This window comes from Herpailurus yagouaroundi, unplaced genomic scaffold (assembly GCF_014898765.1).
Source record: "Herpailurus yagouaroundi ecotype Mexico unplaced genomic scaffold, PumYag 166, whole genome shotgun sequence".
Lineage (NCBI taxonomy): Eukaryota > Metazoa > Chordata > Mammalia > Carnivora > Felidae > Herpailurus > Herpailurus yagouaroundi.
This window is the reverse complement of record NW_024412407.1, coordinates 6,973,548-6,996,393: the sequence shown is the minus strand read 5'-3', so window position 1 is coordinate 6,996,393 and position 22,846 is coordinate 6,973,548. Positions and strand designations below refer to the sequence as shown.

At 51.8% G+C, this 22,846-nt stretch overlaps 1 protein-coding gene across 4 annotated transcripts in view; it reads right to left on the bottom strand.

Moving 5' to 3' along the window:
* VDR (vitamin D receptor) overlaps positions 1-17,525 on the bottom strand; it is a 57,195-nt gene extending 39,670 nt beyond the window's left edge. Inside the window, exon 1 of one of the 4 annotated variants that reach the window (XM_040488333.1) lies at positions 17,161-17,525. In XM_040488333.1, the coding sequence (XP_040344267.1) occupies positions 17,161-17,200 (40 nt within the window). In that variant the 5' untranslated portion in view covers positions 17,201-17,525. Of the gene's footprint in view, positions 1-5,614; positions 5,723-16,997; positions 17,111-17,160 lie in introns of those variants that run through there. The other 3 variants (XM_040488334.1, XM_040488335.1, XM_040488336.1) reach the window with 3 other exon arrangements.
* Positions 17,526-22,846: the final 5,321 nt, after the last annotated feature.

The following is a 22,846-nucleotide window of genomic DNA, read 5'->3' as shown; positions in this document are numbered from 1 at the left end:
ACCATCCCCAACATATATACACATTCTTTTTTCCAGAACAGTCTCAGCATTACCTCCCAGAAGCAGCTGAGGAGGAACAGAGTGAAAAAGAGGGAAGGGGGAGAGGAAAGCATATTATATAAATAGAATGTGTCTAAATATTCCTTGTCTCATTGGCTCCCCAGCCCCTCCACACACACACACATTTTAAATATGGATGAGAATGGTTGGATTATTTTCTGCAGACTGTAATGTCCAAAGGAAAGCCCACTAGCTAGTCAGTCACCTCAGACATCTCAGGATTGGAAGGAAACTCTACCTAGTCCAACCATCTTAAATCCCCTCTATAATATTCTAACCTGTACGTGAATATTTTTCCTAACGGAGCACTATCTCCCATGGCAATCTACTTTCCTTGGATGACTGTATGCTTAGAAAGGTCTTCACTATGCAAGATGAAAGAGCCCCTGTAGCTTTCAATCACGGGTCCTAGACAAACTCTTTACAGCCATCTAAGATGGCTGGACATCTAAGAGGGACATAGAATGAAGCTACTAAGCGATTCCCACAGCATCTCTGGAGGAAGGCTTGGCCAGACCACCACATGGCGCCATCGTGCAAATTAGAAAAGGGCCCATTTCTCATCTGCTAGAAAACTGTTGTAGAAAGTAGAAAAATCTATGATGTTTATGATGTGAGTGAGACTGCAAGGGAAAAGCAGAAAAGATAATGGGGACTGCATTTAATTTTGGCTTAGACCTCATAAACTCCCTGGGTATGATCGTGATTCCCACAAGGGCAGTAAATAAGGGGGTGAGTGCAGCGTCTGCCTCCATGGCCTTCACCTGGAGAGAAGAGTTTGCAGTCCAAGTAAAGGGCTCTGCGAGAGAGTGTGAGTAGCTGAATACACCCCCCCAAGCCTGCCTGCCCTCTTCTGTCTTTGGCTCAGCCATCTCCAGGGGAGGCTGGCCCCCAGCACTACAGCACTAAGAACACAGGCAATGTGTCCCTAACTATCTAACTATCTAAGTGACTGATGACTCAACAGTCGCAGGAAGGAGTTTATCCTGAAAGTGCTTCTAAATCAAACCTTTGGGGAGATATATATCACCTTTGAGAACCTGATAAAGGTCATGGACAGACATCCCACGCAATGCCAAGGGTTAGTGGGTCACTCCTTAGAAACCATGCTATCAGCTCCCATTCTATCAGCCATCCACTGAGACTCTTTCTTGGCTGACTGTCCTGTTATTCTTGGGAGTGCTGGCAGCTTCTAGGAGCTGAGCAGAACCCAGAGGCAGGAACACACAGGGCCCCAGACAGTGGGGCCGGAGATACATAGCTTGCCGAGATATATTTCCACTTCTTATCGACAACAATTATTCCTGCAAGCTGCTTTTTTTCCAATGGAAACTCTGCCCTTAGCTTTGTCGACAAGATTTCTGGGTTGATTACGGTTCTCCAGGTAACAAGCAGGCCAGGCCCTGTCACTGCTGGAAAGCGTGGGCAGTGACAGTGTCTGCTGAAGCGTAGGGAGCTGCCCATTCATAATCTGAAGTCCCATCTCTCTGGTTTTAGAGCAAAGAAACTGGGGCCATCAGAGGGGGAGCGGCTTGTCCCAAGAGTACAAAGGAAAGAGAGTGTTTTTCCACCTCCACCCTGGGCAAGTCCCAAGACCTCTCATCACCAGCCCGAGCAGCTTCCAGGGGTCAGAGTGGTGTGGGAGAGAAATGGGCCATGGGAGGAGGCATGAATGTCATCTCTGGAGGAGGGGAGTTGTGGGAAGCCATGGGGGAGGCCCTGAAGCACGCTGCAGTGGGACCACCCAGCACCAATGCCATCCCAGACAAGCAACACAGAGGAACAGAGTGAGGGTAACCCAACCAGCTCTAGCTCCTGGCTCTGGCCTCCATGGCCTGAAGAAATGGACCCAGACCCAGAGAGGTAAGGGGAGATCTTAGACAGAAGTGGGATGTGCCTGGTGTGCTCTCTCACTATTCTGGGAGCCTCTCCTGGACACTAGGATGGGGGTACTTCCCTGGGATATGTGCTCCAGGTCAAGGTTGACGGGACAAGGAGGCTCTTGGTCCAATTACTTGGAAACCAAAGAATAGAAATTGGAGCAGCCCAAATGGAGAACACCAAGAATACAGGGGAAGTGGTTCTAGCCCTCCTCTGGGGAGACCTCAACTCCTACTATTGCTAATGTAGGCGATGGCTAAATGGGATTTAAAACAACAACAATGGCCTCGGGACATCAGGAGAAAGCTGCTTCTTTCTCCCAAGAGATTCCCAAGCCCAGTTCTAGCGTCTCTGTGGCCCTCTACCCAGACTAAGCATCTTTCTTATTGCTGCGTCCCCGGCCCAGGTCCACATAGACCTGAGTCTGCCCCTGCCCAGACAGATAGCTTTGAGCCCACCGCCCACCCCCAAACCCGTCCATCCCGGCCAGCCTTCTTCTCTTCATTTTCCTCTGGGACCAATGCAGTCTTTGTGTCACTCATACTCTTTCTGCACTGTGTCAGTACCCAAAGGGCCAGGTCCTGCCGGCACTGAGATACTCAGAATCCTGGGCGTCAGATCCCTCGCTTACCTCCACAACTGCCCTGGCCAGCCTGATGCGCTTGGCAATGTGACTACCATCCAGCGTCCCCCAAAGCCCACTCCTGCATCCTCCTCTACAAATGCGGACATGAGAGAGCGCCCGGGTCACAGGGCTGTTACAGGACCAACATCTCTGTCTAGCACTCAGCACGGTCCCTGGCACAGTGTGGTTGGATGTCAGCTGGAGCTCACTACTAAAGCTGTAACTGCTGTCAGTACAAGACCAGAGCCTGGGAAATCAGGAGACTTTCAGGCCCCACAGAGGGGCCATGGAGGGCAGCAGGCCTGCTCTCAGCCCCAAACATGCTACTCCAAACAAACGTTGCCCAGAAAGCCACATTTCCACTGAACTGGGAAAAAACTGACCACCCCACCCATCGGCTGTGGCTTCCAAAAATCTGGCTTCTCGGGGTGGGGAAATTTTCCCCAGCCAGATTTTTGGAAGCCACAGCCAATGGCTAATCTCTCCCCTATATGCAGAGAAGCTGAGCTACACATCTGGACTTTTCCTCTGCAAGAAGGATAAGACCCGTGGCTCCCGAGGTGCCACTGAGTACCAAGCCCTTGTGCCCATTGCCTTTCCCTTCCTTTCCCTCTGTCCCCCAATGCCATCTCTTTCCTACTTCTTCTGTCACCCGGGGCTTGTCATGCATCCGTCCCATATCTGTTCTCCCCTAGTGGGACCTGAGGCTCAGCGGCCCCATGAGGCTGCCTGTGTGTCATCAGGGCAGTGGTACTTCCTCAGCTGCTCTTGCCTGCCACCGAAAGTGCAGAACGCAGGGAAGGCTGAGGTGGAGAGCCAAAGGCTGGAGCCCAGAGACAGCAGTGAGGGCTACAGCCGCCCTGGCAATAGGGAGGCCCACCGTGGCCCCTAACCCAGACACTGGGCTGGCTCTGGCTCAGGGGGCCTGGACTCCTGTTTGCCTCTGGCCCTCAGGGGCCCTGGAAGACCTTTCACTTACACTATTAGACTGTTAGGCCTGTGTCAGAACCAGTGAAGGATCCTGGGTCTTCTGAGATACATAGGACGGCTCCAGTTCCAAAGGTACTGATCTACCCAAAGGCATCCTCTCTATCTTCTAGATTATTAGCGAGGGGGTGGACACTCCTCATGTATTCACGAAGCTTTTCAGGGCCTAGACCAAATAGGTTCCCGTTCACTTTAGAGGGGCAGTGCAGTCACTCCAAGGGGACACCAGCTGCTCCTCAGTTTCTGATTAGAATGGTTTCCCCCTAACGGTCTTTTCCAGAGCTTCTGTTTTGTCAGAGTTCCAGCTATCCTGCTGTGTAGATTTCTTCCTGGGGACCCCATCGGATGGCCAGGGAGCTGTAACATTCTTTCTTGGCCTCACACCGTGCTGGGCATTGGTTCTGGCCTTCGATGCCTTACTTTTGACGGTGACCCCTGGTTGGTTTTAAGCACTGAGACCATGGCAAGCCCTGTCCTGGAAGTCAGAGACACAATGGAGAGCCACACACAGACCCTGCCCTCTTGAAACTCCCAGTCCACTGAGGGGGGCAGACAGGTAGGATCCATCCTACGATATAGGTAAGCACACGTGACCAGAGTGGGCAGGAGAGCTCCTGGCTTTGTGCCCATAGGGTAAAGAAGGCTCTTCGGAGGAGGTCACTTCTTAGCCCGCTAACAGAGACAGGGAGGATCACAGTTCAACACGGCAGTGGTAAGAGGGGCAATGAGGGTTTCGGGCCGACAGCGCGTGTGCAAAGGCCAAGAGACAAAAGGGAAAGAGAGGGCTGGAGGCAGGAAAACTGGTTCTGCATGGCTGGAAAGAGAGAGAGCACCAGGAAGAGATGAACCAACTGACCACACTCATTGTAATAGAAAGTGGATTCCATTCTTTCCTCCACTGAGTACTTCTTCTACCCGTTGAGACTTGAATACCAGGAATTTTTAATTATTGTAATGATATTTGAACTGAAGACTTTCGGAGTCCAATCGGGTTCCCATTCTGACCCGAACTGAGCTCCAGCCTTATACGGAAAGTAAAAGTAGGGCTCTGTCCCCTTGATTTATTGAGAAAGCGCCCCAAGGTCAGCAAAGCAGTGGGCCTCTTCTTTAGACAGTTGAGGTCCCAGCTGGCGCACACCCAGGGCCACCACCCTGCAGGGGGGAGCTCCTTTACCCCGGGGAGCAGGGGGCAGGTAGGACCAGCATAACTGAGCTGAAAGGCAGAGACAAAGGAGACAGTTCTGGAAAACTCAGCCCGGCCGGACAGGAAAATAAGTGTTCTGAGAGAAAACCAAAGAAAGAACGAAAGGCTCAACAAGGGCAGACGGAAGTTGGTGACCCACTCAGCTGCATGTCGCCAGCTCAATCCTTCTTTAACGCATCAGTCTGTCCAGGGTGGCCAGATACGGTTGCTCGGCAAGGGGACTGCTGAGCTACACACAGCCGCCCAATCCCCGAACCTGCCTCCACTGTTCCACGTGGCTCACTGCTCTCTCCCGGTCAACGAGGTCACTTCCTTGTTGCCAGGAATCGCTGTAAGGAAGGGCATCAGCCACAGACACACAATGTTCACAAACAGCTTGCACCACGGACACCTGTGGAAAGTCCCCGACCTGTGTGGGCACACACCAGCCCGTACCCTGAGTCGGAATGTCCATGCTCACTGCTGGCAACAACACATGCCGGGCCTTCCCCTCAGAGCTATAACTGAAGATGACCTCGTTTCGAGGTTTCAGGCCCAAACGTCCGAGTCTGTCGGGAGGCTTCTTCCCCAGAGCCACCAAGTGGTAGGAAATAGCTGCCTTTGTCCTCACCCGTGAACCCTCTCCAAACTATAGTCCCCTCCCCCAGCCCTATCCACTGGCCATCTTCCTCTTCCTTGTTTTCCTCTGATACCCAGGGGCAAAGAGGGAGCAGATTTGCCACACAGAGCCCCTTTCGGTGGTGTCGCAGGGCACGCAGGGCCTACCCCGGGGTCTCAAGAGGAACCACCTCTTTCCCTCCTCAACAGTCAGCCGTGTGCAGCCCCCCTGCTGCCCTGGGGCCGGGCCTGCTGCCCACCTGGGCCTCTGCTCAGGGTAACAGAGTCACAGCTCCTTCACTCAGCGCTCTTTCCCGCGGCAGCAAACATCCCTGGAGAAGGCACTTGAGGGACCAGCTCAAAGGAGGTGGGAAGGAGACCTCACTCCAGCTGGCTGGGCAGGCTCCACTCTGTCAGGCAGCCCGTGGGCAGCACGGAAGGGCAAGAGTCCAGGGGCCTGTGGCCCATCATGGCCCCCTCCTCCCACCGCCTCCCTTTACCCACCCCCTACACCTTACTTTTGCCAGAGCTCCCCCTGACCTCAAAAACAACTCTGCAGCCAGGCTCTGCAGGAGCTCAGGATTGAAGTTTAACAGAGACAAAAATAATTCCCTGGAGTGAGCTATTTTCTGCCCAGCTTTGGGAACAATGGCTTGAGGTGGCAGGCGGGGGGGGGCAGGCGTGGGGAGGAAGAAGCTGGCCACGGGCCATCCATGGGTTTGGGGTCATCCCCATGCCCGCTCCATACTCCCCCTGGTGTGGGGTTTTCAGGGAAGGGGGACCTTCATCAGGGTCTGAGGCACCTTCCCCCACCTGTCAACCCCGGGTAAGGAGTGAGGACAGCGGGGATGAGGAGGCCTGTGGGGACCTTGTGCTGCCTGCACCCTGGGCCGCAGTGCTCCATGGCTACTCCTCTCTTGTGGAACGGAAGGAAGAAGGGAGAGAAAACAGCGCCACTTTACCAAGCCTCAGAAGGGGGATTCTACACCCATTTGTCTATCTCACAGCATAAACACCTCACTATATTTATCTGAGACAAAATATTTAAAGTGTTTTATAAAATCGTGATACCCCATAAAGCTGTTACTGGTTGACCATTATTGCCCCAGGTTTTAAGAGGAGGAGGAAATTCAGGCAGGAAAGTACAAGGCGGTGAACACACGCTTTGCAATAGTACAGGGAGCACGACCCTCACGGCACCATGAGGCCCTCACAGTCTGGTCGGGCAGCGTAGGTGGGCTCGTCATTCATTGCCTACCAACCCCAATCCCCACATTCCACTATGCTTTCTTTTTAAAAAAATTTTTTTTTAATGTTTATTTTTGAGAGAGAGATACAGCACAAGCGGGGGAGGGCAGAGAGAAAGAGGGAGACACAGAATCCGAAGCAGGCTCCAGGCTCTGACACAGGGCTCGAACTCACAAGCCGTGAGATCATGACCTGAGCCACCCAGGCTCCCCATCCACTATTCTTTCTATTTTTGTTTCCCTAGAGACCCTTTGCTTAACCGTTAGTTTCTTTTTTATTTCTCTACACAGAACTTTCCTGCTAACACCTCTGGAAAAACACCTACCTGGGAATATAGAGTTGGGGGGAGGACGGGCAGGGGAGTGGGGGAGGGAGGGGATTCACTCAGGGAATATCTTTAGGCTGATTTCGTTATAAGTCTCCAGAAAGAGACGGTCTGCATGATACAGTATTATCACGTGCCAGGAAGGGGACCCATGGAGGGTGATCATGCCTTTCGTGAGAAATTCTACATCAGCAAGGGCCTTACGTGTCCCACTCTGTCTAACGGTCCCGTGTTCAAAGAAAGAAACTACCGGAAGACATCCGGGGCCGGTGGGGGGCGGGGGGCAGGGCTGCAGGCTAAACCTAGCCATGACTGTGTTCACTCTGCCACCGCCCACCATCACCACCGGGTCGTCGTAAATTTTTTAGTTAGTGGCCAGTGTTTTTGAAAACTGGAGAGATTTCACTTTTGGAAAAACTCTGGATGTCCAGCTTCCTCGTAAAAAAAAAAAAAAAAAAAGGGCTAACGTGGCCACACCGGGCTGCAGTTCCCAGGGCAACCCTGCGGGCCTCAGGTGGAGCTAACCCTCCAGACCAGGCTGTGCCACTCCCCCCTCCCCCCCCGCCCTTGCACCCCACCAGGGTCTGCAGCCCCCCAGCCTCACTCATCACCTGGCCCTACCTCCCCCCCACCCGGCACCCAGCCCTCAGCGACAGCCGAGCTCTGCATGGAGGGAGACACAGGTAAGAGAAGAGGGTCTGGAGACAGCCTGAGCAACAGCAAACCCTGCCTCCCCACACACCTCCTGCCCGCTGTGTCCGCAGCTCTCTAAGCTTCCGTTCCCTTGCCTGCAAAATGAGAACAAAACGACAAAACCTACCTCATTTGTCTGTGAGGGTCAAATGAGATAATGCAGGTCAAGGGCTCAGCACCGCGCCCGGCACAGGGTACCTGCTCAGGCAATGTTAGTGCTTGTTATTCTGCAGGATTGGCTTCAGTAATGGGAGAGAAGTCCTCCGAGTCGCAGCCCAGCTTTTTATAACGTTTTAGTCACACAAAGCTCCTGCCCTTCGACTCTCTTCAAAAGAGAATTTTTTTAGCGTTTGTTTATTTTTGAGGAGAGAGAGACAGAGACAGAGAGAGACAGTGCGAGTGGGGGAGGGGCAGAGAGAGAGGGAAATACAAGAATCCCAAGCAGGCTCCAGGCACTGAGTGGTCAGCACAGAGCCCGACGCGGGGCTCGAACTCACGAACCATGAGATCACGACCTGAGCCGAAGTCAGATGCTTAACCGACTGAGCCACCCAGGCACCTCAACTCTCTTTACATAGCTCAGGGGTCCCGGTCTACCTACAAACACATTTCCATTCAATCAACAGCCATTGAGCATATCTGTGATGAGTTAAGTATTGCGTGGAGTAAGGACACTTCAGATATAGGACCCAGCCCTGTTCTCAGGGCCTCGCAACCCAGCGGGTACATGGACAATCGAACAGACAGGCACAGCCCTGTCAGGTGGAGTCAAATACAAAGCTCTCCCCTCCGGGCCCTGCCCCAACCATCCGGGAGCTTGGCACTGAAGGAGGAACCAGGGGTGATTCTGATTCTCCTTCTCTTCCTAGGTTCCAAAACGTTCCAGAGCTTTACTAAAAGACACTTACTGGTAAATTAGCCCCACTTCCCCCTCTAGTTTCTCAGGTTCCACACCTGAGTTCCTCCACTGCACACTGGTTAACATAATTTCATCTCAACGAAGCCATTCGGATCTCAGATGGAGTTCATTACAGTGGAATTTTACCTGAGGCTGCCACCCCCCACTTCTTCACATCATGGCACCCAAGATGTCGGTGTGCTTGCCAAATAGGCTGGGCAGAGGTACCTTCCCACCCCTGGCAGAAGTCCGGAAATTGAGAGCTGTTTGGAACAAAGAACTCTGCCCCGAAGGTGTTTTCCAGCATCATCCTGGCCAGCCTGGAACCGTCCCATTCACCCTCGGCTGGCACCACCTACTGCCTCTTTCCCAGCCCTCCTCAGACAGGAAGAGGAGGGCGGAGAACAGAGCCGAACTGTGCAGGACAGGTCGTGGGCAGGTGAGGCAGGGGCAGACGGCCCGGGCTACAACAGATCCAAATTTAAGTTCTGGTTCTGACTTAGGAGCTCAATGACTTTGGGCAAGAAGTTGAACCTCTTAACTTCTTTCAACATCAATTTCCTCTTCTGTGAAATGGGAATAACAGTATTGCCTACCTCATAGCATTATTGAGGGGCCTGGGTGAGAAAATGCATGAAAAAAAAATTAACACGGTGCCTGGAACGTATAAGTTAGAATAGCCATGGGTTTATTACGATTGTCAGCTTTTATATGATATATGATTATGTCAGCCTCACAAAGGTCAAAGGTTGGTGTACAGAGAGACACTGGGGCAGAGTTGGGGTGGGAGGTGATTGAAGAATGGGTGGGGCCCTACCACCGAGCCCGGCATGGGTCTAGTGACCAAGATGAGGCCCAGGGCAGAGGCACTCACCTGCCCCTGGAGCTGACAGGCACAGACTGGCTGGGTAATTACAGGATTGCGGCCTCGGGTGTCCCATGCAACTGCCCAGCCAGCCACATTCTTTTGTGGGCGGCTGGGTGAGTGGGCAGCTGGCTGTTTATGTGGCCGCCAGGACGCTGGATCTACCTAACACCTACTCAACCCAGCACCCCCGGGCAGCGTGTTCAACCTTGGAAGAGGAAGGGATTCTCTGTGAGCATTCTGCTCCTTTCCCCAAGGCGCCGCCTCCGTTCTCTCCACCGCGACCCTCTAGCACCCTCTGCTTCTCAGATTGGACAAGTCGGTGGGTCAGAGATCAAGGCCAGACTCTGAACAATTAGTCTTCAGTTTACTTCACCTGGAGCTTTCAGATGACCAAAAAGCCCTGGACAGATGTAAATCCCATCACTGCCCCCAGCACCCTGAACTCTGATTAGCTAATAAACACAAAGTTCTGATACTTCCACGTCCTGTTCTCAAAATCGATACCCAAGGAAAAGATACCGTCTCAATACCCTTAGCAAAAATGCAATCCAGTGGGTACTAACTGGTCACCTAGTACGTGCTCAGCACTGACACTAGGCTCTTGGTTGAACTGAACAGGACGCCAAGTACCGGGATGGGCTTGGAGCCACGGGATCCCTCCCTCGCTGTTGCTGGAAGTTTGCAAGGAAGGGCTTCAGCCGCACCCGGAGACCCTGAGCAGAGCTCACAGAGTCAGGCTGACACCTGTACAGGACCACCTATGCGTGTACCACACGTCAGACAGGGGTACACATATAACCGGCCGAGGATGATTCAACTATGAGAGCTGAAAGCGACTTTAGAAACTTGTCTAGTCAGACAACCGTTTCATTTTAGAAATAAAGGCTATGTCAGGTATTGAAAAGGATGGGGCACAAGGGGAGCTTTTAGCCACTGCCGAAAGGAATGCTTTTCAGTACAGCCACTGTGGAAAGGAGTTGGGCGCTGTGGAGCAATGCCAAACACAGAATCCCAGGTGCCCTGGCCCCACGTATGTGCCCTGGAGAACCGCCTACGCGCACATCAGGAGACCAGCACGGTTACCGCCAGCAGTATGACCGTGGTAACTCCAAACTGGAAACCACCCAAACGTCCATCACCAAGAGGGAGGACATACAAATCGTGGCACATCCTTACAGTGGACGTCACCCTGAGTGAAAACTAACGAACTACCTCTGGGTGTGTCAACACAGGGGGGAGTCTCAGAGGCACGACACAAGGTGGAGGACGCACATCACGGGGAACATGTACATAGGTAAGCTCCGTAGACACGTGAAGGTAAACAATATATTGTTTTGTAAGACGCACGTAGACGATAACTTACGACGAAAAGGAAGGAAATAACTAACTAACATTCAAAATATGGGTGGGGTGGAGAACAAGGAAGGAGATGCAAATGGGAAGAGGAACGGGAGCTTTGAAGGCGCTGCAGACGTTCCATTCTGCACTTGGGTGATGTGTACAGAATATGCTATATTATTCTTTAATCTATACATAAGCATATGGTATACCTGTGTGCGTATGATATATTTCACAGTCAAAAAAATAAGTAAATAAATAAAAAGAATTGAAGAACCCGAGTCTCAGAGAAGCTAACTAACTTTTCCAAGCTCATCAGCTAACAAATGACTGGAAGAGAAATGTACCAAATCCGAGTTCAGCCAGGTGCGAAGACAGCCATTCTTGGATTCTAAAGGGATCTCTCACAACGATGAAGTTTCTGGTCTAGCAAATTTGGGAACAATTGCAAGAGTCTTTACTTTTCACTGTGAAGCTCCCAGCGTCTTGAATAATGCCTGTCACACCATAGGTCCTCAATGCATATCTACTGAACAACCCACGCTTTTCGAAGGCTTACTGCCCGCCAGACACTTGACTTGGGTCATCTGGAATCCTCACACGGCTCTACAAGGGAGTTATTCTTATCCCACGTAACAGATAAGGACACTGAGATTCAGAGAGATTAAGAAACCTGCCCAAGGTCACAAGCTAGAAAGTGACAAAGCTGGGATTTGAACCCAGGCGTGTCTAACTCCAACCCCGCGTTCTTCCTGTTCTTCGAGGCTGTTGGCAAAGCTTCCAACAGCACTACCTAACATTTCAGAGATATACCAAGGAACCCAGCTGAGGGGTAGGCTGAGCACTTTCTCTTCCTTCTAACCCGTCTCCAGGCTCTGGCACGGAGAGTGGTTCGCGTGGCCAAGCCCAGCACTAACAGCAGTGTAGCTCAGTGGTCATGGGTTAGTTCTACAGCATGGCAGGTTGCGACATCTCTTTAAACCTTGGTTTCCCATATCCATGCTGGGGAGAGTAATAGTAGCTTCCTCCAAGGAGAAGCTGTCAAGATGAAAGGAGAGAAGGGAATCACACTGCCTGGCAGAGGCTGTCAGATGTGGCTAGAGTCCATCTCCCCTTCCAGGCAGGCTAGGCTCACGAGTGCTCCTTAAGGGGTAGCTAGGAGGGGAAAGGGCAAACAGGATGAGCTTAGCTCCAGTTGGCCAAAGGGACAATGGCCTTTCCTTGGTGCCCTTAGTCCAAAGTAGGTTATCATGAAGTGGCTTGTTTGACATTGAAAGAGTATTTGTCATTTGCCTTCTAGACCGTTCAAATCTTATCTGATCCCATGCAATCTCTCGGCACAGAACTCTCTCTCTCTCTCTCTCTCTCTCTCTCTCTCTCTCTCTCAGGTTCTTGTCTGCTGTTTTTACCCAAGTTAGGTACCCAGTAGTGCTGGAGAGGCACTGAGGCCTGAGGGTACTGGCAGAGGGAGCCTCCTTCTGAGAGGCCACTGTCCCCACAGTAACCTCTGGGCAAACCAAGCTTGCTTCCAGGTCAACTTGTTCAAACCAGTTAGTAAATCTAACCCTGCCACTCACAAACATTTACTGCAGGCCTATTATGTCCAAGGCATGGCGCTAAATGCCCTGTGGGCTCCCATGAATGCAGAAGTGGTAGGGTTCTATGGAAGTTAAGACAGACCCAAGTTGAGTCCTGACTGTCCCATTCATCAGCTGTGGCACCTTGGCACATGGCTCAACCTCACCAAGCCTCAGTTTCCCATTTGTGAAAGGAACATAACAGTGGTTCCTATCCCACAAGGTTGTGGCAGATCTGGGAGGCCCTGCATGCAACGTACCTAGCACAGCACCTGGTGCAACTGAGCTGAGCATTCAGTGAATAGCTGTTCCTGGAGCTGCAACTCCAGTGCCAGCAGGTGGCACACACTGGATGTGTCACCAGCAAAGCCTAGGGGCTCACGGGTGCCTCATAGTGCCTGGAATGTCACACCTTGCGCCCCACAGTGCCTGGAATGTCACACCTTGCGGAACACCTCAAAGCTTCAACCTGTGGTCAGAAGGCCAGTGAGAGGCAGCAGCTTCCCAGGAACCGGCTTCTGGGTCCTTCCCAAACTCCACTTGCCCGCTGGTGTAGCTGCCCACACCCTGCTCAGGACCAGGACTCTCCCCTGTGCAGAATGGGGACTTTGTGTGGCACCTGGTTCTGGAAACACTGCTTGGTCTATTCCTTGGCACAGGACTTGCAGGGCAGGTTTGCAAACGTATGACACACACTCAGACTCCCCCAGTGCCTCTCACTTTTGCCATCTACTGACAGGCCACCCCCCCTCCTCCCCCTGCCAGCCCAAGGAGTCTCTCCCCTTCCCTCTCCCCACAAGTCACTTCAAAGGGTGGGACTTCCCAAGAGGTCTTCACCTGCCCTTTTCATTTGTTGGCGATGAGAACAACTTCCTTCCTGCCAGAGTAAGACAGTCACTACACCATCATTAAGGAGGCTCCACCCCCACACCAGGCGCCCCGATCCCTCTCATGCTGGACCTCTGCGGACTCTCCAGGGAGCCTGCCCTGAGCATCTCGACCACAAGGACCGCGGACGCAGAAGGGAGGGCAGTTTCTTTTCTACGTGTTACAGCGTCACGATGCAGTCGCTGCCACCAACGCCTATAGCTTGGGTTGAGCAAGAACAGCCTGTCCCCGCCCTGGACCATTTCCCCAAAATTCAGACCTGATGAGACACTCAAACTCCAGTGTCCGGGAGAACCGACTCCCTCTCCTGCTAAGCAGTTTGTCTCTGGCTCTGCCCTCCACCCTGCTCACCATTTCCCCGGAACCTGACTGCAAGTGACCTGTGCCCTTTATCCACGTGAGCAAGGTTTGACTACCCTTCCCTTCTTGTTGTTTACCCACTTGAGAGCTGGACTTCCCTGTGGTATGGTGTGTCCCCCAGAGATCTGGGAAGCTGGAGAGACAAAATGAAGAGGCTGCAGATACGGGGGAAGAGGGAAGAGGAAGCATGAGGCTAAGTCTTGGCTCCATTATAAATCCCAATTCCCCCAGGGGCAGCGGAAGAGGAGTTGGCAGGCCTTCCTGTCCCCATCGGAGGTAGGGGTGGGGCAGGAAAGCCAAAGGTGAGGCCAGTCATAAGTCAAGGGTGAAGGGAAGTCACACGAGCAAGCGAGTGTGGTAGGTTGGGTTCTAGGAGAAGGTGGCTGGGAGCGGTGCTGCCCTCAGGGAAAACACTGGAATTGGGTGATAATACCAGGGAACAAGCTGGGGTGTTGGGGCTGCCCTGAGAATTAAGCTACTTCCATCCTCCCCTCGTCATTAGGCACCTTCCCCACCTTGTCTTCCTCATTAAACCCACTCCCACCCATCTTCCCCTCGTCAGCGTAACCTCAGATGGGCTCAGAGTGCTGTTCACCATAATGACTAAATGTTTCAGTTGGCCCTAGACAGTTGTGGTTTATGTCAATTGTCCTGACAGAACCTACTAACAGCACTCCTTTGCACTCTCAAAGCTTCCCAGTTTGGACAGGGAATTATACGCTCCCCCTCTCTGGCCCACCAAGAGGGCACTGACACAGGAGAGGGTGAAGAGGGACTTAGAGAAAAGCATGACTGGAAGCAAGGCCCTGAGGTCCAGAGCAACAGCCAGGCTAGCTTCTGCCCACCTGGATCCTTTCAGAACTGGGCCGACAGCAGCTGCCCGTCCTGGGGCTCAGACCATCTCAAGGAAGAGGGCTGATTTGGGGGGTTCTGTTCCTGTCATCCCTCAGAGGGTCTAGCACCAAGCTGGGTGCACAAGAGGCATTTAATCAAAACTTGTCATTTCCTTACTTCCCTCCACCTGCATCCAAAGCAGACCTGCAGCCGTGGCCAAACGGAAAGCTGGACCACTACAACTCCTCCTGTCCGGCAACGAACTGGAACATCATCCTGGCTCAGACTTCCAGCTGCTTCTGACTCTGGCCCTCCAGCCACCAGCACCCAACGGCTAGACAAAGGCAACAGGGGGTTTCTAGCAGGGGTTCCAGAAGCAGATCTCGGCCGGGATGGCTGTCGCCTCCTGGGGATGCAGGGTGAAGAACTGAACAGTGGCGCTCCCTCTCCTGCTTGGATGACCGCCTGATCTGGCCCCCAAGCCCCAAGTCAAGCATGGAAGACACTGGCTTTAGACACTGGCTATTTGGTCTGAGAGTGGAGGGTGAGGGTCCGGGAGGGCCTCTTGGTACTTCCTCTGGGACTTAGTCCCAAAAAAGATCAGTTCTAAGGGGGGATGGGACAGAAGACGGAGAAACCATAAATACAAATAACCAGGGCACCCCAAACTATACCAGGCTTTCCACGATGTTTATACAAATAAAGTGTGATGGCCTTGACTGAGGACTGTGAGGGGTCAGGAAAGCTTCCTAACTCTCTTTCCCTCCTTCCTTATCTCACTTTCCTCTTTTCTTACCCTTTTTCTCTTCCCTCCTTTCTTATTCTTTACTCTGGAAAGGGTCCAAGTCGTGGCTAATGAGGGACCAGCCAAACTGAAGCCATGGGGCCCAGCCGGAGTACAGTCTGTGAATCCCCAGCATTTTGCAGTTTGAGTCAGCCCCGCACCACAGCCTGGTCGTGGGCTTGTCTCATATGGCTCCAGAGAGGCCACTGAGTGGGAGGCAATGGACTCTGGGGCTCCCATTTCTGCTCAAGGGTCTGAAGCACCCAAAAGAAAAGCCAGAGAGAAATGTACAGTCTTACTACCTCCGGGTCTGTCTGTATACCGTTCCAGAAGGACCCTCAGTCCTCTCCAGCACTTTGACAAGGACAGGATGGGGAAGCCCTCCCCCCCCCCCCACAATACACAATGCCCACAGTTCACTGAGTTGAGGTTCCAGTGTCCAGACAATCCATTTCCACCTCAACAAACCCCACTTCTTACCCTGGCTTAAAACTTTCTTTGACAACACCATGCCTTCCCTAGTCCCAGAACCTTCCTGACTTCTTGTGCACACCCACCTGGCTAACAGAGCCAGGCTGCTAACAAGATCACTAGGCAGAAATGGAATGGGAGGCTGGAAGTGTACCGTGCTGGATGTACCTCCTGATCCTAAGAGAAGGATAAGAGATGAGGATTTACCGCAAATCCACAAGCTCTTCACCATCAACCCTTCTGGAATCATACCACAACGATCCCATAATCATCCCTGTGTTGGGTGTTCCCTTCAGAGGAGTGGCCACCACTGGCCACGAGGAAGAGAGCCTTCCAGCAGGGAGCTAGAGTGGAGCTGACTCTGCCTAGGAGAGCTTCTGCAATGCTCAGAAAATGCCTGCCCAATTGCTTGCCTGGGCTCTGGCCCCTCTGGCTGCAACTGAGCCCAGACAGGAGGCTGACTCACTCACCGCAGGGAGGAGGAGGAAGAGGAGGAGGAGAAGGAGGAGGAGGAGATGCGGGAAGGGCCTGGGCTGGGAGACCTAGTGCCCTCCCAGACCGGGTAGCCTGGGTCTCAGCTTCAGTGGTCTGGGGGTGTGGGGGGGGGGGGAGAGGGGGTCAGGATCCACTGCTCCCTGCAGACCACATGCTGTTCCCTCCTAGATACTTCCCCTAAACTCTCCCCCACCACCTCTCCCCCACAGACGAGGGACCCTTCACTCCCCAAACAGAAACTACTCCCTGAGCTCCCTCCCGGATTAGATGTTTGCCCCTGAGTTCCTCTGAACATCTATGGACAGACTTTCCTGAAAAAAATAAATACAGTGCATTAGGGCAAACTAGGTCTAAAATCATTGGCGGTTTGAAAAGAAAAGAAAAAACTCTACTTAAAAGATCCAACTCCACCATGGCAGGTGACCGTACACAGGTACTAGAAGATGATAAAGCTTCACACACTCCGCCTCCAGCGGACCTTAGTACCATCGACAGTCGATCTCCCTTTCTTATTCCTTCACTCCGTGCCAAGGCTCCCCAACAGAGGAAGGAAACAAATGCTTCTCGTTGCCCAAGTGCTGAGCACTGTGTAGCAGAGCATTTGTGTGATAAACCGCCTGAGCACCGAGGTCGTTGCCCCTCTCGCCAACCTGGCACGAACTTTAGCTCTTTCTCAGACCTCAGTGTACCGTCAGTGCCTCAGCCTCATGGCACGACAGCCCGGATCTCAGCAGCCAAGTTTGCCCCTGCGATTTACCCTCTAGTGTTTGCACCCGGGCACTCAGGCCCGGTACCCACCCCCCCCCCCCGCAGCCCTACCCCGGGCCCAATCCCGATTCTGGGACCCCCCTTCCCCGCTCCTACCGGTTCCGCACCTGGTCAGGCGGGTGGGCACGCAGCTCCGCGCTCCCGGCGCCTCCCGCTCGGCTGCTGCCTTTTGACAAGCAGAGACAACCCAGCACCTGGCCCCGCCCCTCTCGAGGCCCCGCCCCGGGCCCGCCCCTCCCCTTGGCCCCGCCCAGCGGACCTGCCTCGCTCCCGGAGAAGGCTGGCGGCTTCGCAACCATCTTGACTTGGAATCAACCACAGGGAGACTCTGCCCGGGGTAGTCCTCCACGGCTGCGGTCCACAGAGGAAGGCATGCTGCTTCTCTGTGCCTGAGAGTTTTCGAGAGTGATGTGGGTGCAGATCCACGCTCTGCCCGCGTTAATCTGTGATGCGTTCGCCCACCTCCCGCCGCCGTGGTTCCACCAAGCTGCTGCGCACGCCTCTTCCAGGTGCGTCACCCCCACCTGGGTTGACCCGACCCGGACTTCACGGTCTGCCGGGCTCTGGGGGCGTCTGCCGCGGGAACCGTCGGGCCTCTGCGCTCGTGGGAAATCCCGGGCGCCCCTCGCCGTCGCGTTGCTTCTGCAGAGCGCCTGGGAGCTCAGCCCGACCCCACTCGATAGGATAAAAGCGCAAACGGAAAAGGCGGCCAAAGTGGCTGGAGCTGCGTCATTGCGTCCCCCCTCGCCCGCGGCAGATCACGTTCTCGGCCTCTCGCGAACCTCATCCGAGCGAGCGAGCTTAGTGTCAGCTTCCCGGGACTAATCCCCAGTCTCCCGCCACCCGTTCTATACGACACTGGTGTGAAGAGAAGAGAGGAGTGAAAAAAAGTCTATCATGAGACCTGGAATTGTAGTAGATGGGGGGAAATACGCCATAGAAAATGTTGGCTAGAAATTATTCCGCCTCCTTGGCTATGTGCTAGGCACTGCATCTGGAGGAGAGATTAAAAAAAGATGTGGTTCCCTCCTTCTTCGAGTTCACTGTCCAGTGGGAGAATGTATAAATAAATAGTAATTACAATATAATATTCTATAATAGAGATGCCCACGAAGCCATCCAGCAGTTGGTGAGCTCCTTTAGGCAGGGGAGGAAACCGTGGCTCAGAGGGACAAGCTGAACAGGTGGAAAGTCGAGGCATAGAGAGGTTAACCCAACATTACACAGCTGTTCAGTGAAGGACAGTAGTACAGCCCAGCAAATCTGCTGGTACAAGAGCCTCTGAACCATTTATGAAACAGTTTTGCTAGACTGTAGGATAACCAGCCCCCCTCAAACTCTCAGTAAGGGGATCAGGAGAAATGAACTGAGGCTAAACAGAAAGAAGAATCTTCAAACAGCAAAATTTGTTAGGCACTCAAACAGTTGATTAAGAGAATATCATGGGGGCGCCTGGGTGGCGCAGTCGGTTAAGCGTCCGACTTCAGCCAGGTCACGATCTCGCGGTTCGTGAGTTCGAGCCCCGCGTCAGGCTCTGGGCTGATGGCTCAGAGCCTGGAGCCTGTTTCCGATTCTGTGTCTCCCTCCCTCTCTGCCCCTCCCCCATTCATGCTCTGTCTCTCTCTGTCCCAAAAATAAATAAACGTTGAAAAAAAAATTAAAAAAAAAAAAGAGAATATCATGGAAACTTTCTCTCTGGAAAGGTTTAAAAAAAAATAGAAGAGACACAGACTGGTGAATTGAGAAATGGCCCATCTATCCTGAGAAACAGATGAAAGGAAGTGCCCCTTTGGGGGCCCTGCCAGTCTGATGGATAGATTCCCCGCTTGTAATGAAAATAAAAGAAAGAAGCCCCTTGCCCAAAGCATCACGGGAAAGCCAGCAGTAATTCTCATGGGAAGAAAAATAGAACAGGAAATCTCAAATAACCAACACCTTGGGACATTCTCAGGGAGTTCCATGAGCCTCTGGAAGAAGTCACTTTTGTGGTGCTTAATTGGCCAGATGAGTGAACCTAACATCTTGAAAGTAAACCTTATCATCGCAAAGGGGTAAAGGATGACTGCTGAGTATTCCTTAGCCATTGACCGTTAGTCTCTTCACAGCTCTCCGTCTGACATTCATCGCCGCCTTTTGAGTCAGGCAGAGTAGAAAATACTCCAGACCCTGTTCTCGTGAAGACGTGACAGTCAGCATTCCTGTGCTACAGAATAGCTTTGAACTCTTCTAGCTTGACTGCTATTTGACACGTGCTAGAACCCCTGCAGAAAACACGAATTTTCTCTTTCTTTTCCGTGACGTTAACATTTCTTGTGTTCTCATGGTGCCTGGGAGGGGTGGTGGTCCTTACAGGATGCTCATATTGTGTTTTTGTCAGTATTCATCTCTGAAAAGTTACATCAGGGAATATCTAGCAGGCACTTGCTGTGTGCACCTTGCCATGCTATAGTGCTGTAGACCCAAGGGGCTGTAGAGAAACAAAAGAGCCCTTCCAGGTGTGATTTGCCTCGGAGGAAAGATTCCAGAGGTGCCAGGCTGAGGCCACCCCTGTGTACTTCATTTTACAAAATCTGGGGAAAGGCACGGCCTGGCTTCTCAACCTCTCTACCAGGCTTCCGGCGTCTGTGGTGGTCTAGGCAGGCCTGTAGCCAATCCTCAGCTGATGGGCTCCCCTTTTCTGTTGGGCTCCCCTGTTCACTGTCCTTGAGGCTGCCTGACCCTCTCTGAACCTCTCGTCATGGTACCAGAGCTGGAGTGGATCATGCAGTCCCCACAAGTTTCTGCAGACCCTGTCCCTATAGACAGTTTATAAGCTGTCCAGAGGCGGCAGTCCGGGTAAAAATGTGCCCTTTGAGCTCTCTGGAGCATTCCCATCTGCTTGCTTTTCCACTTTTTTTTTTAGGGCTCTTTTCCCTCAAATATTTTATAGTTATGAGCCTAGTGGGAATGAAGGGAAGACTCTCAGCAAACTCCCAAAGAACATTCAGAGAGACACAAAGTCATGGGTTCCAAAGACAGAAGCCACCAGGCTTCCTTGCAGTTTCCTTGTTTTAGAGATTAAAAAACATTAGGTCCAGAAAGGTTAACTCATTTGTCTTCTAACCCATGATAGGAGTGTTCACTCTGTTTATGTTCCAGATGGTAAAAATGGAATGAATAAATGCAAGAAGCTGTAAGCAGTGAAAGCAACCCAAACAAAAGAGTCTCCCCAGGACAGTGTTTTTCATATTTTTAACTGCAACCCATAATAAGAAATAAGTATTAATTATGACCTAGTGTCCCCATGCATACATATAAGTTTTATGAAACAAGAGATGCCCTGCAATATTTTCTATTCTTTTTTCCACCCTTCCTTCCTATCCTCCCTCCCTTCCTGCCTGCCTGCCTTCCTTCTGGGAAGGAGACCCATCAAATTGATTGTATGGCTGACAAGCAGTTAACCTGAAGTTTAAAAAGTCCCTCTCACCATGGGATCCCCTCATTTAGAACCTGCATCATGAGATTCCCAGAAAGGCCTTTGAGAGACCAGGTTGGCTTATACACCGCACCCTCAGAATCCATGGTGGCTCCAAGGCTTTGGAGGATTCCTTCTCCAAGGCCACATGGTCAGGGTTAGGTCACTGAGACAGTATGTATCCCCTCAATTTTTGTGGCCTTAACTCAGCTATTTTACCATGCTTACCATCTTTCCCAGCTTTGAGGGGGTTCTTTTACCCTTAGGAAGTTTTATGGCATCTCAGAAATCCTGATTTCTCCCAAACAGGACAGCTTTGGAGGAGTTGTGTACCCTGGCATAGTGAGTGTCCGTGGAGAGTCTGCTCAGAAAGAGTAGGGCACTGATCATTATTCAGTCCAAATCCATCTGGCTCCAGGGCTCCATTCCCAGTAGCCCAGCTCATGTCTCCATCCCTGGGGCTTTTGGCACTTGTTTTTCTCACCTGCTCCCACATCCTTGAGCCCTAGGCTGCCAGCCTGCTGGCCCACACACAGCGTCTGCTGGCATGGTAAAGCAGAGCCTAGGGGCCGGATGAATGAAGGTATAGACTCCCACCTGCACCTCCAAATAGAGGCAGCTCCAGAGCTCTCCCAAGCTCCCAGGTATTTCCTGGGCTCCCATCCAAACCCCAGCAGACAGTGATGACTCTTCGAGCCCCGACTCCAACCATAGAGACCAGCAGAATAAACTAGAAGCTCGGGAACCTTTCCCCTCTACAACTGCTTGTGGCTATAAGTTTTGCAACAACTACAATCACTCTAGTAGGAGATGAAGAGACCCCTAGCCCCTAGTCTTTGGATAACTCTTATTTTGCTCTTCTACGGAAGAGTGTCTTATGGGAAAACCTAGTAGGGGATGTAAATGGAGGGCCCAATGGCATAGAGAAGGTGTCTTGGGAGCAGGTGAAAGCATGGGCACTGTCATATCACTGCTGCAAAGGCCCACAGGGGAAAGCTGACTGTTCTCAAAAGAAGCCCCCTTCCGCAGAGGGGAGTGTCCAAAGGCAATTAGGCAATGAGCTCCTTTCCTTCATACCAATGAGCAGAAGCCCCACAAGCCTCATCCTGGGCAAGCCTGCTTCTTTCTCCAGAACAGGAAGGACATTCCATAAGTAGTCCAGGAATGCATTAAACAACTCTCCCCTGGGGCCCCAACTCCAGATAGATGTGGCTGTTGACAGCTCCTCTCCTTTGCCTTTGGCCTCTGGCCTAGGACAAACACTGCATAGCATGGATGCCCCTTTGTTGTATGTGCCTCATTGTCCTTTGTCATTAAAAATGCCACCATTGTTGAAACTGTTGTTTCTGGTGTCCACCTCCACTTCCAATAGACTTTTGATAGTGGGCTCATGTTGGTTTGTATCATCCACATGTCCTACAACCAAAAAGTGGCCTCTAAACATTTTTATTATAAAAACCTATTGGCAAAAAATGTTGCCATCCCCATACATGAATATGGTTTTTAGAGTTCTATCATTACCTCATATCTCAAGCCACACTACACAGGGGGAGATTCTTTATCAACATTAACAAATATAAGTATTTCAAATCATAATTTCATATTTCAATTGATGTTCTTGATACTTTTGAAACTTTTTACTCACTTCCCTGACACTCCTTCTTTGCATTCATATACCTCATCCAATATACCTGACATGTGGCCAAATGAAAGAAGGACCAAGTGAGGGTGCTGGTGTCAATCTGTATATTAAATGATTAAAGCTTAATTAAAAAAAAAAAAAAAGAAAGCCTCTAACACTGTCCCCCTGTATCCAGTAGATGATGTAGTACATCCTCCCCTGGAGACTTCTGCACTAGATAACAGAGGTAGGATATAGACCATGAGGGCTCAGCAAGTTTAGGTTACCCATCCAAGTTGACAACTGGTGAGTCGCAAAGCAGAACTAGAGGCCAAATCTACTGCCTTGAAATCCAGGTCTTGCTCTCTGCATCACCCTGTGCCTCCTTTCTTCTCTGCTTTGTGAAGAAATGGAGGCACACTGAGTATGAGAGAGAGAAGCTCTTGAAGGCTAAGAAGCTGAATTCTTTGATCCGCTTGCCTTATTGAAGCAAAACCTGAGGCAAGATCCATGTAGGATCCACTGTAGACTGTGTCTGGGACCATAGCTGCCAAAAGTCAGATGCCACAGGCCCCCAAGAGATTAAACCAGAGAGGCAAACAGGACAAGTTCTCCCGGCACTGGCTACTAGCAGGGAAGGCTGTGGTGGCCTCTTGTGTGTATTTAGTAGCACAAGAGTAGCCCTTACGTTCTTAGCTTGGCCACCACCAAAGACCTGACTTCAACCCACATTCTCAAGGAGAGTTGTCGCTCAGTTAGATTTCATAGACTCTGGCTGTCCAGCTTGACTAACCTCTGAGTGGTAGTTGCCAAGCCCAGAAAGAACATGGTGAAGAGGCCTGAACCACCAGGGGGTTCAATCTTTTCTTC